Source organism: Rutidosis leptorrhynchoides, chromosome 4 (genome assembly GCF_046630445.1).
Source record: "Rutidosis leptorrhynchoides isolate AG116_Rl617_1_P2 chromosome 4, CSIRO_AGI_Rlap_v1, whole genome shotgun sequence".
NCBI lineage: Eukaryota > Viridiplantae > Streptophyta > Magnoliopsida > Asterales > Asteraceae > Rutidosis > Rutidosis leptorrhynchoides.
In genome coordinates this window covers 552,016,925-552,031,414 of record NC_092336.1, presented here as the reverse complement: position 1 = coordinate 552,031,414, position 14,490 = coordinate 552,016,925, and the positions used below count along the sequence as shown (strand labels likewise).

Here is a 14,490-nt window from a genome sequence, read left to right as displayed (position 1 = left end):
AGAGTTGCATAGTCAGCTGCAGGAATTGCTTGACTGAGGGTTTATCCAACCGAGCTCGTCGCCTTGGGGCGCACCTGTTTTATTCGTGAAGAAGAAGGATGGATCCTTCCGCATGTGTATCGATTATCGTGAGCTGAACAAGATGACGATCAAGAATCGATATCCTCTTCCCCGAATTGATGATCTTTTTGATCAGCTGCAAGGATCAAGAGTTTATTCTAAGATCGATTTGCGATCAGGTTATCACCAATTGAGGGTGAAGGAGAGTGATGTGATGAAGACTGCGTTTAGAACCCGCTATGGTCATTATGAGTTTCTCATGATGCCATTCGGTTTAACCAACGCACCCGCTGTATTCATGGACCTCATGAATCGTGTCTGCAAGCCATAACTGGATAAATTCGTTATCGTCTTCATAGATGATATCCTCATCTACTCCAAGAGCGAAGAAGAACATGAGTAACATCTTCGGTTAGTGCTCAAACTCTTGAGACAAGAGCAGCTTTATGCCAAATTCTCCAAGTGTGAATTTTGACTGAAGGAAGTCCAATTTCTGGGTCATATTGTAAGTGATCAAGGTATCAAAGTTGATCCCGCCAAGATCAAGGCTATCAGCATGTGGGAAACCCCCACTATTCTGACTCACATCCGCCAATTTCTAGGTCTTGCCGGTTATTACCGAAGGTTCATTGAAGGTTTTTCTTTGATTTTGCGTCCTTTGACTGCGTTAACTCATAAAGGGAAGAAATTTATTTGGGAAAAAGAACAAGAAGCAGCATTTCAAACCCTGAAGCAGAAGTTAACCACCGCACCTATCTTATCTCTTCCTGAAGACAGTGACGACTTTGTTGTGTACTGCGATGCTTCGAAGAATGGTTTTGGTTGTGTATTGATGCAAAGAACGAAGGTCATTGCCTATGCATCTCGTCAACTGAAAGTCCACGAGCGAAACTACACTACTCATGATCTCGAACTTGGATCCGTCATCTTCGCATTGAAGCTATGGAGACACTATTTTTATGGAACAAAGAGTACTATCTTTACCGATCATAAGAGTCTCCAACACATCTTCGATCAGAAGCAACTAAACATGAGACAGCGTCGATGGATTGAGATGCTAAACGACTACGATTGTGAACTTCGCTACCATCCGGGCAAGGCCAATGTTGTAGCTGACGCCTTAAGTCGAAAGGAGAGGACGGTACCTCTTCGCGTTCAGGCTCTGAACATCACCATCCATTCGAACCTCCACAGTCAGATTCGAGTAGCCCAAGAAGAGGCTCTCAAGGAGGAGAATATATCTCGCGAATACCTGAACATTCTCGTCTCTAAATTCGAGGTTAAGGAGTCTAGACTCCGATGTTATGCCGGAAGAATTTGGGTACCTCGTTATGGAGATCTACGGAACCTTATACTTGATGAAGCCCATAAGTCGAGATATTCGATTCATCCAGGAGCTGGAAAAATGTACCACGATCTCAAGGAACAGTATTGGTGGCCAAATCTTAAGAAGGATGTTGCAACTTATGTTGGAAGGTGTTTGACTTGTTCGAAGGTTAAGGCTGAACATCAGAGGCCATCTGGATTACTTCAGCAACCAGAAATCCCACAATGGAAATGGGAAGCAATTACAATGGATTTCATCACGAAGCTACTAAAGACGGTGGGCGGATACGATACAATCTGGGTTATCGTTGACCGTCTTACCAAATCTGCTCATTTCCTAGCGATGAAAGAAACTGACACAATGAAGAGACTTGCTCAACTTTACATCAAAGAGGTTGTATCTCTACATGGTGTGCACTTATCAATTATCTCAGATCACGATCCCCGTTTTGCTTCCAGATTTTGGCGTTCCTTGCAAGAAGCCTTGGGAACCCGTCTCGACATGAGCACCGCGTATCACCCCCAGACCGACGGCTAGGGTGAACGAACGATTCAGACATTGGAGGACATGTTGCGTGCCTGTGTTATTGACTTTGGAAAGTCTTGGGAAAGGCATCTGCCGCTAGCCGAATTCTCTTACAACAACAGTTATCATTCGAGTATTAAAGCCGCGCCTTTTGAAGCGTTGTATGGCCGCAAGTGCCGTTCTCCCATTTGTTGGGCTGAGTTGGGCTAAGTGCAAATCACCGGACCCGAGATAGTCCATGAAACGACGGAGAAGATTTCTCAGATTCAGGCAAGACTTAAGACGGCCCGCGATCGCCAAAAGAGTTATGCTGATCTTAAACGTAAAGACTTCGAATTCAACGTGGGTGACCGAGTAATGTTGAAGGTCGCACCTTGGAAGGGTGTAATCCGTTTTGGAAAGAACGGAAAGTTAAACCCGCGATATATTGGTCCTTTTGAAATTTTGGAACGTGTTGGACCCGTTGCTTACCGTTTGGATCTTCCAACTCAGTTGAGTGCCGTTCATCCTACCTTTCATGTATCAAATTTAAAGAAATGTCTTGCTCCACCGGAACTTATAATACCATTGGAAGAACTTACCATTGATGACCAACTCCACTTCGTGGAAGAACCTGTCGAAATTATGGACCGTGAGGTCAAAACCTTGAAACGCAATAAGATTCCAATTGTCCGAATTCGATGGAATGCCAAGCGTGGACCTGAGTTCACCTGGGAACGAGAGGATCAAATGATGCAGAAGTATCCTCACCTTTTCTCGACTCCAACACCTGCCTCAGCTTAAATTTCGGGACGAAATTTCCAATAACAGGTGGGTAATGTAACGACCCGACTTTTTCGACTTGCTTTTGTGCCTTGTATTTTAGCGAAACTGCGTATCTGTGCGTACTGTGTTACTTTATTACTCCGGAACCTTGGCACACGTGATTTATATTCATATATGCTTAAAAACATGCCTTGGGGTATGTAGAATGCTTAACTTGTCCATTGGATGCTTTATAACCGTTAGTGTTACTTGCCGTTACGAATAAACCGCGGACTGCGCGCACGTTTGAATTTTGTTAGAACCGGAACTTTTGGACTGCGAAATATTAATTATTATTTTATAATAATAATTACCTGGGCCGTTGGATGCTTAATTTTATTTATTTAATTGCTAAAGCCCAATAGTTAGTCTTGTTGGGCTCAAGCCCACCCTACACTAGCTAGTGACCCAATTAATTAGCCCAAGTATTATTACTAGTGACCCATAATAATAAATAAATAAATAAATTAATTAATTAGTGAGTCATACTAGTATAATGGATAAGGTTTATCTAATTGTCACATGAGATTCTAGCATTAGTACACACTTTAGACAACCATTATCCATAAAGCAAAGTGGTGTCCCCCTCCCCTCCCCTTGAAAATCACGGCCCTAGGCCAATCCATGTCATCAATCCTTGTCAATTTCCTTGCTTATAAATACTAGCCATTCACCTCTCACTTGTTCATTTGATTTTCACACACAATTGTTCTTTCTTTCTTTTCTTTCTAGTAATACTTGTAAGTTTTCTTTCTTCTTCCTTTTTCTTTTCAAATCTGTGATCATCATCATCATTATGTGGAAGATCAAGTTCCTTCTAGCTTTGATCTTACTTATATCTTGTTGATTCAAGCATGAATCTTTCAAAAACAACAAAGATTCAAGCTTTCTAGCTTGAATCTTCATATCTTTTGTAGATCTACTTCTTTTATACTTTAATCTTTCTATTTTATGATAAAGATTCAAACTTTTGTTTGTAATCTTCATGCATCTTCAAGATTCAAGCTTTATGCTTCAAGATCTTCAAGAACAAACAAGATGAAAGCTTTCTAGCTTGGATCTTCATATCTTTTTGTTAGATCTAAGTTCTTTTTGCTTTGATCATGTTGTTTTGTGAAAAAGATTCAAACTTGTGTTTGTTATCTTCATATATCTTAAAGATCCAAGCTTTATGCTTCAAGATCTTCAAGAACACTTAAAGGTTCAAGCTTTCTAGCTTTGCAACCTTGTAACTTGTGTGAAATGGATCCAAGCTCTCTAGCTTAGGGTTCCATCACCTCATTTGACTTAGATTGTGCTATTACTTGTTGAATTAATGTAAAGTTTGTAACTTTAGTTGTTATTGTGAATTGAAATTGTGTTAAGACTAAGGATATGATGTAACCTTGGTTCATCATCCATCTAAGACTCATGAATGAGTTGTGTTCTTACTTGGTCTTAACATATTGTGTATTGATGGTGAATCTTGGTCAAAAGTGATGCTAAACCATCAACGAGTTGTACACTTGAAGCTACAAGCATCAAGGATGAGAACCGTGATGAGCATCAAGCACCAAGAACCCCACCGGAGCACTTGTCCACTAATTTTCGTATCTGATCAGACCACCTGGGCTACTGGAAAGTTGATTTTCAGTTAGTTCGGTTCGATTAGATGATTTTCCGTTTAGGCCTCGTCTTAATCCGAGTTACGGTTTAGGATTTATGGCCCTCCGATAGTCACTGCACCCTATTAACGTTGTGCTGAAATTTCTGACCTACTCGCACTTAAACCGTCGCCACAGTCAAACGAAGACGAGTTAGGTTCTGAAAATTGGTCAGCTGTTAGGGGACTCATATATGGAGCTATAGCCACTGACCATGCGTCTTTTCGATTTACGTAGAGGTCGTAGCAGCTGACCGAAGTCAGCCTAATGTTTCGATCTCTATTCTCGTCAAACTTACTTTGCTTTTATGATGATGAATAATGATGATGATGACACTTAAACTTATTTTATGCACTATTAGAATTTATAAAGACAACCTACTGACCTAGTAACATTTGATTTAGGTTGACGACCTTTCGGACCGACTTACTACTTGCGTACTTTCATTACCGACTTTACCGCTTTTATCACTGTGAGTTATAGCATCCCTTTTTACCACTTTTACTATTTTTGGGACTGAGAATACATGCGCTTTTTACGTTTTACGTGTTAGGCACGAGTACTTAAACTTTACATGTGTGTGGGTTATATAACGGCATAAACATTCCCTTTAGCACGGTAACGTTTAATCATTGGTCTTTGAACCGGTGAACGCGAATCTTAGATATGGATCCATAGGGTTTGACATCCCCACTCGGGCTAGTCGCGCTAGCATTTAACGGGTGTTTAATACTTCGTGAACATACGCACTCGCCAAGTGTACTTTCAGGGGGTTATAAACGTTAAGTCTAGTTACCGGGTGCCCACGGTTATGTATATACTTTTCATACTGTTTTGATACGCTGTTGCAGCACTGAAATCTCGTGGCCTATCTTACGTTACTATTACAACTTAAACTATAGCTCACCAACATTCGTGTTGACTTTTTAAACGTGTATTTCTCAGGTGCCTAGAGGTTTATTGCTTTCGCTGTTAGACTTGATGCCATGCTGTTTCACTTGTTGTCATGCTGTTATTGAATTGCTGTTATGGACCTACTGTACTAGTTATCTGCTGCATTGCTAGAGATGTCTCAAATTATGAAACTTATGTTTTGCATTCGTAAACTTATGTTATTTTGGAACAATGGTTTGTAATAAGTCATACGACATGTTATCTTTGTAAAACGTTATCTTTTTAATGAATGCAAATCGGTTTTCAAACAGCATATAGTGTTTGACCTTGTGATGATCCTGTTGTTGATGATCCGTACACGATGGTTTTGTACGGGGCGTCACAAAAGCAATGTTGCATATTGTCTTCTAACAGAGGAAGGAGAGCCAACAACTCTTCGCGAGGCACTGAATCATTCAGATGCATCTCAGTGGATGACAGCTATGCAGGAAGAAATTGAAGCTCTTCATAAAAATAAAACATGGGAACTTGTGCCATTGCCGAAAGGTAGAAAACCTATTGAAAATAAATGGGTGTATAAGATTAAGCGAAATGGTGATGATCAAGTGGAGCGGTATCGTGCAAGACTGGTGGTTAAAGGATATGCTCAGAAAGAAGGTACTGACTTTAATGAAATATTTTCTCCTGTGGTTCGACTTACAACAATTCGAGTAGTTCTAGCGATGTGTGCTACATTGAATTTGCATCTAGAGCAGCTAGATGTGAAAACTGCATTTCTTCATGAAAATCTTGAAGAAGAAATTTATATGCTTCAACCAGAAGGTTTTGAACTACAAGGAAAAAAGAACTTGATTTGCAGGTTAAAGAAATCTCTGTATGGTCTCAAACAGGCGCCGAGATGTTGATACAAGAGATTTGATTCTTTCATAATGAGCCTTGAATATAACAGACTTTATGCAGACCCTTGTGCATATTTCAAGAGGTTTGGGGACAATGATTTTGTTATTTTGCTGTTATATGTAGACGACATGTTGGTTGCAGGCCCCAACAAAGATCGTATTAATAAGCTGAAGGCTCAATTGGCTAGGGAGTTTGAAATGAAAGACTTGGGTGTCGCAAACAAGAGTCTAGGGATGCAAATTCACCGAGACAGAGATAATAGGAAGATTTGGCTTTCTCAAAAGAATTATTTGAAGAAAGTCTTGCAGCGCTTCAATATGCAAGATAGTAAGCCAATCTCAACCCCACTTCCTACTAATCTCAAGTTATCCTCCGTTATGTGTCCTAGCAGTGAATACGAGAGGAAGGAGATGTCTCGCGTACCGTATGCATCAGCAGTGGGAAGTTTAATGTTCGCAATGATATGTACAAGACCAGACATTGCACATGCAGTGGGAGTAGTTAGTCGGTACATGGCGAATCCTGGTAAAGAGCATTGGAATGCTGTAAAGAGGATCCTTAAATACATCAAGGGAACCTTAGATGTTGCATTATGTTATGGGGAACCGGAATTTATTGTCAAAAGGTATGTTGATTCTGATTATGCAGGGGATATCGACAAAAGTAAATCTACCACTGCATATGTTTTCAAACTTTGTGGTGGAATAGTAAGCTGGGTTTCAAAACTGCAGTCAGTTGTAGCGACGTCAACTACGGAAGCAGAATATGTTGCAGCTACTCATGCTACTAAAGAGACAGTATGGTTGAAGATGTTGTTGGAGGAACTCGGGCACAAACAAGAGAATATCACTATATTTTGTGACAACCAGAGTGCCTTGCATCTTGCAAGGAATCCGACATTTCATTCAAAGACAAAGCATATACGAGTTCAGTATCACTTCGTTCGTGAGAAAGTGGAAGAAGGAACCGTGGATGTGCAGAAAATTCATACTGATAATAATGTGGCTGATTTTCTAACAAAGTCAATCAACCATGACAAGTTTATTTGGTGCCGTTCATCATGCGGCCTAGCAGAGACGTAAACAACATTATTGGCAAGGAAGGATTATCGTGTGAAGATTTATTGAGATTCAATCAAACCTTCAAGTGGGAGATTGTTGAAATATTAAATTGGACGGTGGATGGTTGGTGTATGATTCATGCAAGATAGAGTCAACACTCACATGTTTATTATGGTAAAACTATTACAAAGGAGGCTTTGAAATTGTCTGCATAATTTCACCTACCCTCATTTCCAGTAGTATAAATATGAGCCTTTAGCAAGCTCATTTCATTATCCCATAATTCATTCTCCATTCTTGTTCTAATAGATTAAATAGAGAGTTTGTGAGTAATCTCCTAATTACAAGAGATATAAAGATTAATGTTTATCCTTGTAATTAGAGAGAAGTGTAATTCCTATTATTCTCATTAGTGAAGCGTTTCTTTCCTTGCCCGTGGTTTTTACCCTATTGGGGTTTTTCACGTTAAATCTCGGTGTCTCTTTATTATCGCTATTTCAATTATTACTAGCGGTTTGCTATAATTCGGTGTCGCTTTTCTCAACAATTGATTGATTCTGTTATTTGCACTTTACATTTACGATATATTTATACATAATACATAGACATCATAATAACATCCTACTATTATTAACAAAAATTAAACCATTGATTCAGGTCGGGGGCTTAATAGGTGGAATTGTTACGTCATGGCTTATTGGTCCCGCATGGAAGCTTAAATATTCGGAAAGAGTACTTGTTGATAAAGCACCTATATTCTGCCTGTTAGGCACAAAACGACCAATCAAATAACTCGTTTCATTAACCTATATCAAGTACTTGTTGATAAAGCACCTATATCATTTTAGCACATTATCTATAGATCGAACAACTATTTGTTTTCGATTTGAGAATTGAGTGATAAGGTTTGCCTTTGTGGTTCTTGTTAGGAATTAAGTGATTTACAAAGTTTCTGAAATTATATGGATTAGACACTAGCTTATTTTTGATAAGGCTGAAAACATTAATGTCCCAGTTCTAGAGGAGCCCATTTATAATGTTGAAGAGCCCATTAGTGTCGCATGGCCCAAGAGACAGATTATAAAGCCCAAATGGACAGAGGAATATCAAATGGCACGAGAGTTTAGTCAGTTAGCCAAAGAGTAAAGTTGTTACGGTTGTTGAAGTCGTTAGGGTTAGTCGTTTACAATAAAGGGTGAATGTCACAGTGTAAAGGATATGAAAATACTTGTAATTGAAATCAATTTTCTGTTTTTCCTTCTATTTTCTGTTGGAGAATTGGCTCGCTCGAAAGAAGCCGTATCATTTTGGTGCTTTCATTGTTATTACTCCGGTCACAATTTCCGGCAACAATGGCGGAATCATCCTCAAATCAAATTGAATTGCTCGAACGATTCACCGATCGTATTATTCAAGCTTTACAACCTGTCATTACCATCGCATCACAAAATCAACAAACTTTTCAAAATCAACAAACACCAACTTTGCACCCAAATACTCATGGCAATCTACACAAAACAATTGCTCAACAATTCAATTCGAAGAAACCTACCATGGAATTACCTAGATTCAGTGGTGGAGATCCATCAGATTGGTTGAACAAAGCTAATCAGTTCTTCATATTTCACAAAATTTCAGAAGGTCAAAAATTATTGTATGCATCGATGCATCTGGATGGTATTGCAAATAGTTGGTTTGAATGGATGCAGATGACTAATCAAGTCCATTCTTGGGCAGATTTTGTCATAGCTTTCAAGGTACACTTTGGCTCTTCTTCTTATGAATATCCAGTAGTACAACAGGGCAATTTGATTGATAAATCTCGTAATATTCAGCGGTACAGTAAACAGGGTTGTTTGTCTTTACCAAAAGTGTATAAGAGTACTGATATTGTTGATAATAAAAGTACTAACAGTGGCGTTTCAAGAGGGATGATACAATTGATTGATGTAGAACGATCACATGCTTCTGATCTGAAACTTCCAGAGGAAGAGAATCACAACAACAATTTTGTGGAATCACTATCTTCTTATAAGATTCAAGATTCAAGTCTGGAAAGAATGGGTGATATTGAAGGCAAGATTGAGTCTAATCAGGAGTTGGTAGAAGAGAATATTAATGGTACAATGGCAGTTAGTAATAAACTGAAAGATGAAGATAATGAATGTATTAATGACATGTTCATGCACATGAGTTCTTTGAGATATTCAGGTTCACTTGAGTCTCCTATTAAGAATGAAAAAACTATTACTGATGCTGCCCAAAAGTACAGTAGGGATGGTACAAAAGCTGGAATATTCGATGAGTCACTCACAAAGGATGTTACTTCTATTTTGACACAAATTGTGGTGCCACTGGCTGAAAAGATCAAGGAATTAGGATTTCAAGATACACAAAGAAACAAATACGATGCTTGGAAACTGTATCACATAACCGAAGTTGTGAGTTTCCATTATTATTGCATACTTGTTTATCTTCAAGTTCAATTAGTCCAAACTAGCATGTATCGATTTAAAAGGAAAGAGACGATGCACTTGTGGCCCAAATGGAAGTCTAAACAAGATTGTTATTACAGTGTGGTTGAAGTTGAGAATATGGTTCACAAGTTTGTTAAAGTTCAAGTCAGAATTGCAACAGTTGTAAATTGGTTATTTGCAATGGCATGTAAGTTTCATGGGATGCCTAGATCTGATAGACAAAGCTTTTTGAATATAAATGCCAACATGGATCTAATGGTAGACATGTATAGAATGGTACATGCATTTCAAGGTGGGCTGGTCTGGGTAAATTGTTCAGATGCCATAATTGAGCTAAATCAAATATTAAGCAGCACATATTTTAGTCGCAATAAAGTAGAAAAGCAAATGGGGACAGTGGCTTATAAACTAGAGTTAATGGAGGTATTATATCATCCTTTATCAAAAGCAGATAATTGCAAGCGACCCATTTTGACCCCTCAACATGGGTCAGAGAATGGAGAGATCTTTTGGAATGAAGTAAGGATACCTCAAATATTGGATAAGTGGGAATTATGTACATATGAAAAAGCTATAGGGTTGGATGTTAACAATTTTAACCAGATTCTAGCAATTAAGAACCATGAGGACATGGTTTCTTTGAAAGGACAATGCAATGATAGGATTGAAGATTGCAATGAGCAGACTAGTCAAAGTGTTGTCAACTCAGAAGTTAGTAAGAGCAGACTCAGTAATCCACCAAAATGGACCAGTGGCTATCAACTAGAAAAGTGGATAGGGAAAGCTGCAATTTTTTACTGCATAGCAGAAAAGTATATAGGTTACTTGAGAACAGCAGTGAGATTTTACTGGCTAGGTATGAAGCATGACATGGAAACTTTTTGTGAGAAATTACTTTGTATGTCAACAGGTGAAGACCTTAAAGGTGGCTCCATATGGGTTATTGCAGTCATTGAATGTCCATGAAAAAGATTGGAAAGATTTAAGTATTGATTGGAAAAAAGGGGTTCATTCAGAAGGTTTGATCACCAAATATACTTCAGGTTCAGTGGCCATTTTGTTCTTTGACATGGTGTACAAATACCATGGCATACCAAATGAAGAAGCTAATTGGTTATTTGATGATTTTAAGCGAATTTGTGAAGTTATGAACCATGAGGACATGGTTCGTTTGGAAGAAGAAGGTAATGATAAGGCTGAAAACATTAATGTCCCAGTTCTAGAGGAGCCCATTTATAATGTTGAAGAGCCCATTAGTGTCGCATGGCCCAAGAGACAGATTATAAAGCCCAAATGGACAGAGGAATATCAAATGGCACGAGAGTTTAGTCAGTTAGCCAAAGAGTAAAGTTGTTACGGTTGTTGAAGTCGTTAGGGTTAGTCGTTTACAATAAAGGGTGAATGTCACAGTGTAAAGGATATGAAAATACTTGTAATTGAAATCAATTTTCTGTTTTTCCTTCTATTTTCTGTTGGAGAATTGGCTCGCTCGAAAGAAGCCGTATCAATTTTCCATATAATCATTCATATAAAATCACAGCTATGTTCTATATATCCATTAATCATATGTAAAATTAAGCAATTGATAAGAGTGTGAAAAAAACTGGCCGGACTTTTAATTTTCGACTAAAGAGAGAAAAAAAGTTAAATGGTTCTACAACATAATCCTAATCTGGTAACATTAACAGGTGCAAAAGGCTAGATGAGTTTCTTCTTTTGGAAAAAACGCGTTAAGTACCATAGTTGTGTAACAGAAACCACAATGCAAATACCTAATGACAATATACTGTACCATGCCACTCTCGAATTTGTAGTGTCACTCACTTCTCTAATTTCTGCCTCTCTGCAAAACCATATATTAACCAAAACACAATTCATTGTAATGAAAAAGCAGCTCGTGACATGAACAATTGAACAAATAGACCATGATTAAATAATAATTATATATAAGTATTATTATAATTATAATTATAAAGAAAACATGAGTGGGAAGGTTCTTTAAGAAGTACTCAATACAGAGAACTATTAACCCATTAGGATTGAACCTTGTGTCGTAGCTCATGTGGTAGTGGCATGCTTTTCTTAGCGAGAGTTAAGGAGTTCGACTCCCTTGGGGTGCAGCATTGCACACAAGGTTCCCCTTAACCCTTGAATTCCACACAAGGATGCCTTCCGCACATCGCGTTGTGGGGGCAGGGGAGGGGGGTTTTTACCGCCCATGCCCTCGGATTGGGCCGGGTTTCCTCCTGGGCAGCAGTTGGGGGCGAGTTATGCAACTGCGGGAGATGAACGCGTGGGTGGTTTGGTCCCCTGGGTAATCCCAAACTGCTGTTCAAAAAAAGAAAAATAAAATGCATTAGGAGTTGAAAACAAGCACCTGCTCTTTAGGTAGAGAAGATTATCATGAATGGCTTCCACAGCTTCTTCAAGCTTTCTCAACTCGAGCTCGACACCCTATCAATTAATTCAGGCAATTTCAAGTCACAGAAGATTACTAGTGTAATCTTTTATTCAACAAAAAAATGACAGATCTTAAGTTTAATAGTCTGATTCATATGTACTCCCCCCATGAACGTCCAGGTCTTTTTTTTTTTTTTTTTTTTTAATGGATCAATCATGTGAGGTCTTTTAGAAGACTGCTCTAAAATGCATAAAGTCATTTGGTCCAAATAGGCGGATGGTCAGCCAAACTGTACTTATGATGCATAAACATCTATATCATATGATTGAAAACATACAATGTTACTTAAACAATATAACTTTTGCAATCACATTTGACTCACTAATTATCTATTAGTATCATAAAGTTGTTTCAGGTTAACTTTTTTTGACCCAAAGCAGAACTGACCTGTTTTTACCCAAGTCTGTCTCACTGTCCGGACCCATTACCAAACCCACCCATTTAACCACCTCTAATTGATCTTGAGGCTAAGCATCTTACTAGACCTTGAGAAACTATGCACTGAATTGACATTTTTTTTAAAAGGCAAACTTACACACACTTTACACGAATATTTACAATAATCAACGAAATATGTCCACAACGGGACTTGAACCCTCAACCTCTTGGTTAAAAGGGCCACCACGATACCGCCAGGCAAATGACCCTTTGGTAGGCACTTAATTGACATGCCTTGTAACCAACTATGAAATCAAATTCTATTTCACTAAACATTTGGTATTGGTATTCAAATTCACTTAATTAATACATTCTGACCTCAATTTTTTCTTTCTTTGCAACTGACTCCCAATCTTTTGCTGCAATTCCAGTTTTCCAATCAATATTCACACTTAAAGCTCCACCTTGATTTGGGTCATCTGCCCAAAAACACACCACGTACTGCCCGACCTCACTAGTAGTGAATGCAAATTGACCGTGAGTTGCGTTCTCTTTATGGTGCAGAATGTTTCCATAAGGTGATGTGACCTACACAAACAATCATATACAAAATTAACTTTAACATATAACATCAACATATGGTGAAGAATCTTTGGGTTAAAGGAACAACTATTGACTCACATCAATGCCACATCGGCAATGCACTCTATCACTAACCCTAACCCTAACACTAACCCATAACTAAAGCGCAAACAGACAGAGCAGAGCGTTATAACTATGGCGATCTAGCCATGGCGGACACCCAAAGCTAGACCGTGCCTATGGTGTTATGGTTATCACTAGCGGTGCATCACGGATCATTTATGGAGAAGATAGGGACATGTCTAATTAACCACTAATCACAAATATTGCGTTAAGTTCATCATTTAGAAAGAAAAAAAACACATAAAAAACTCTTGATTCGCGAACTTATATATATATATATATATATATATATATATATATATATATATATATATATATATATATATATATATATATATATACACGTACATTTTGGGTGAATTATACATATATACATGCACTGATGCACACATAAATATTTAATTACCTTTGTAGTGATAGAGGGGGTGGGGTGAATATGAACATCGGAGATAACAACGTAATCAGCCAAAACGACGACGTTGTTATGGACTTCTTCCGTGACACATTTCTTTCCAGATTTTGGTAAATTTAACCAAATGCATTCACCATTTTGTACCAAAAATATTGACATTAACAATATCACATGCCGCAATACCTTTGTTTTCTTCCCCATTCTCAATTCATGCAGTTTTATGTGTTACCAAATTTTGTTAAACCAGATCAAACAACTGGTAGTGGAGCTTAATTTGGATCTTTGGTATTTCTGATTTGGGGCATTTTGTGTCTCATATTTCTAAAAAACAAACATTACAATATTGGTATTGGTATTGATGAGATTAATATTCGATGACCATTTTGTAACAAGATTAATATTCATATGTTTTTATTGCTCAAAAAAATATATTCATATGTTTTTATATAGAAAAATAACAATTAACAATAGATAATATATTAACGATCTAGTGGCTAAGTGGTACTAGTTGCCTTTGAAACTCTGCCCCATATATGAAAGCATTGCCGTATATTAGTGTGAGTTTGATCCCTGTTACGTATGTGACTCGTTCATGGAAGGTCCACCAGTTTTCCTCGACCAATTCGATTGTGTTAGCCAGTCTAACATCTTGTTATGGGTTGACTTGGCGGGATAATGGTGGATTGAAGGTAAGATATATTACCATATATCACATGAAAGTAGCACGGGCAAGGTATGCTAGTAGATGGGTAGGCTTCCGACTAGTAGGACATGGTGTAGACATACTAGAAGGATTTTAGAATCAACCTAACACGAACTAGAGGCGGAATAACACTAGAACAT

At 38.2% G+C, this 14,490-nt stretch overlaps 1 protein-coding gene across 1 annotated transcript; it reads right to left on the bottom strand.

The window, feature by feature from the left end:
• Positions 1-11,389: 11,389 nt before the first annotated feature.
• Positions 11,390-13,848, bottom strand: LOC139845227 (transmembrane emp24 domain-containing protein p24delta3-like). The gene is made up of 4 exons (XM_071835472.1): positions 13,642-13,848; positions 12,909-13,118; positions 12,069-12,145; positions 11,390-11,534 (listed from the first exon to the last, which is right to left on the bottom strand). The coding sequence occupies exons 1-4, from the start codon at positions 13,846-13,848 to the stop codon at positions 11,390-11,392; spliced, it is 639 nt and encodes a 212-aa protein (XP_071691573.1).
• Between the last annotated feature and the right edge of the window lie 642 nt (positions 13,849-14,490).

Excerpts from the sequence above, each read along its gene's own strand:
- LOC139845227 (XM_071835472.1), bottom strand. The coding sequence starts at position 13,848 with ATGGGGAAGAAAACAAAGGTATTGCGGCATGTGATATTGTTAATGTCA. Across the intron at positions 12,146-12,908 it reads CAAAGAAAGAAAAAATTGAG|GGTGTCGAGCTCGAGTTGAG; the intron begins GTCAGAATGTAT and ends ATTAATTGATAG. Across the intron at positions 11,535-12,068 it reads CTTCTCTACCTAAAGAGCAG|AGAGGCAGAAATTAGAGAAG; the intron begins GTGCTTGTTTTC and ends ATGGTTTTGCAG.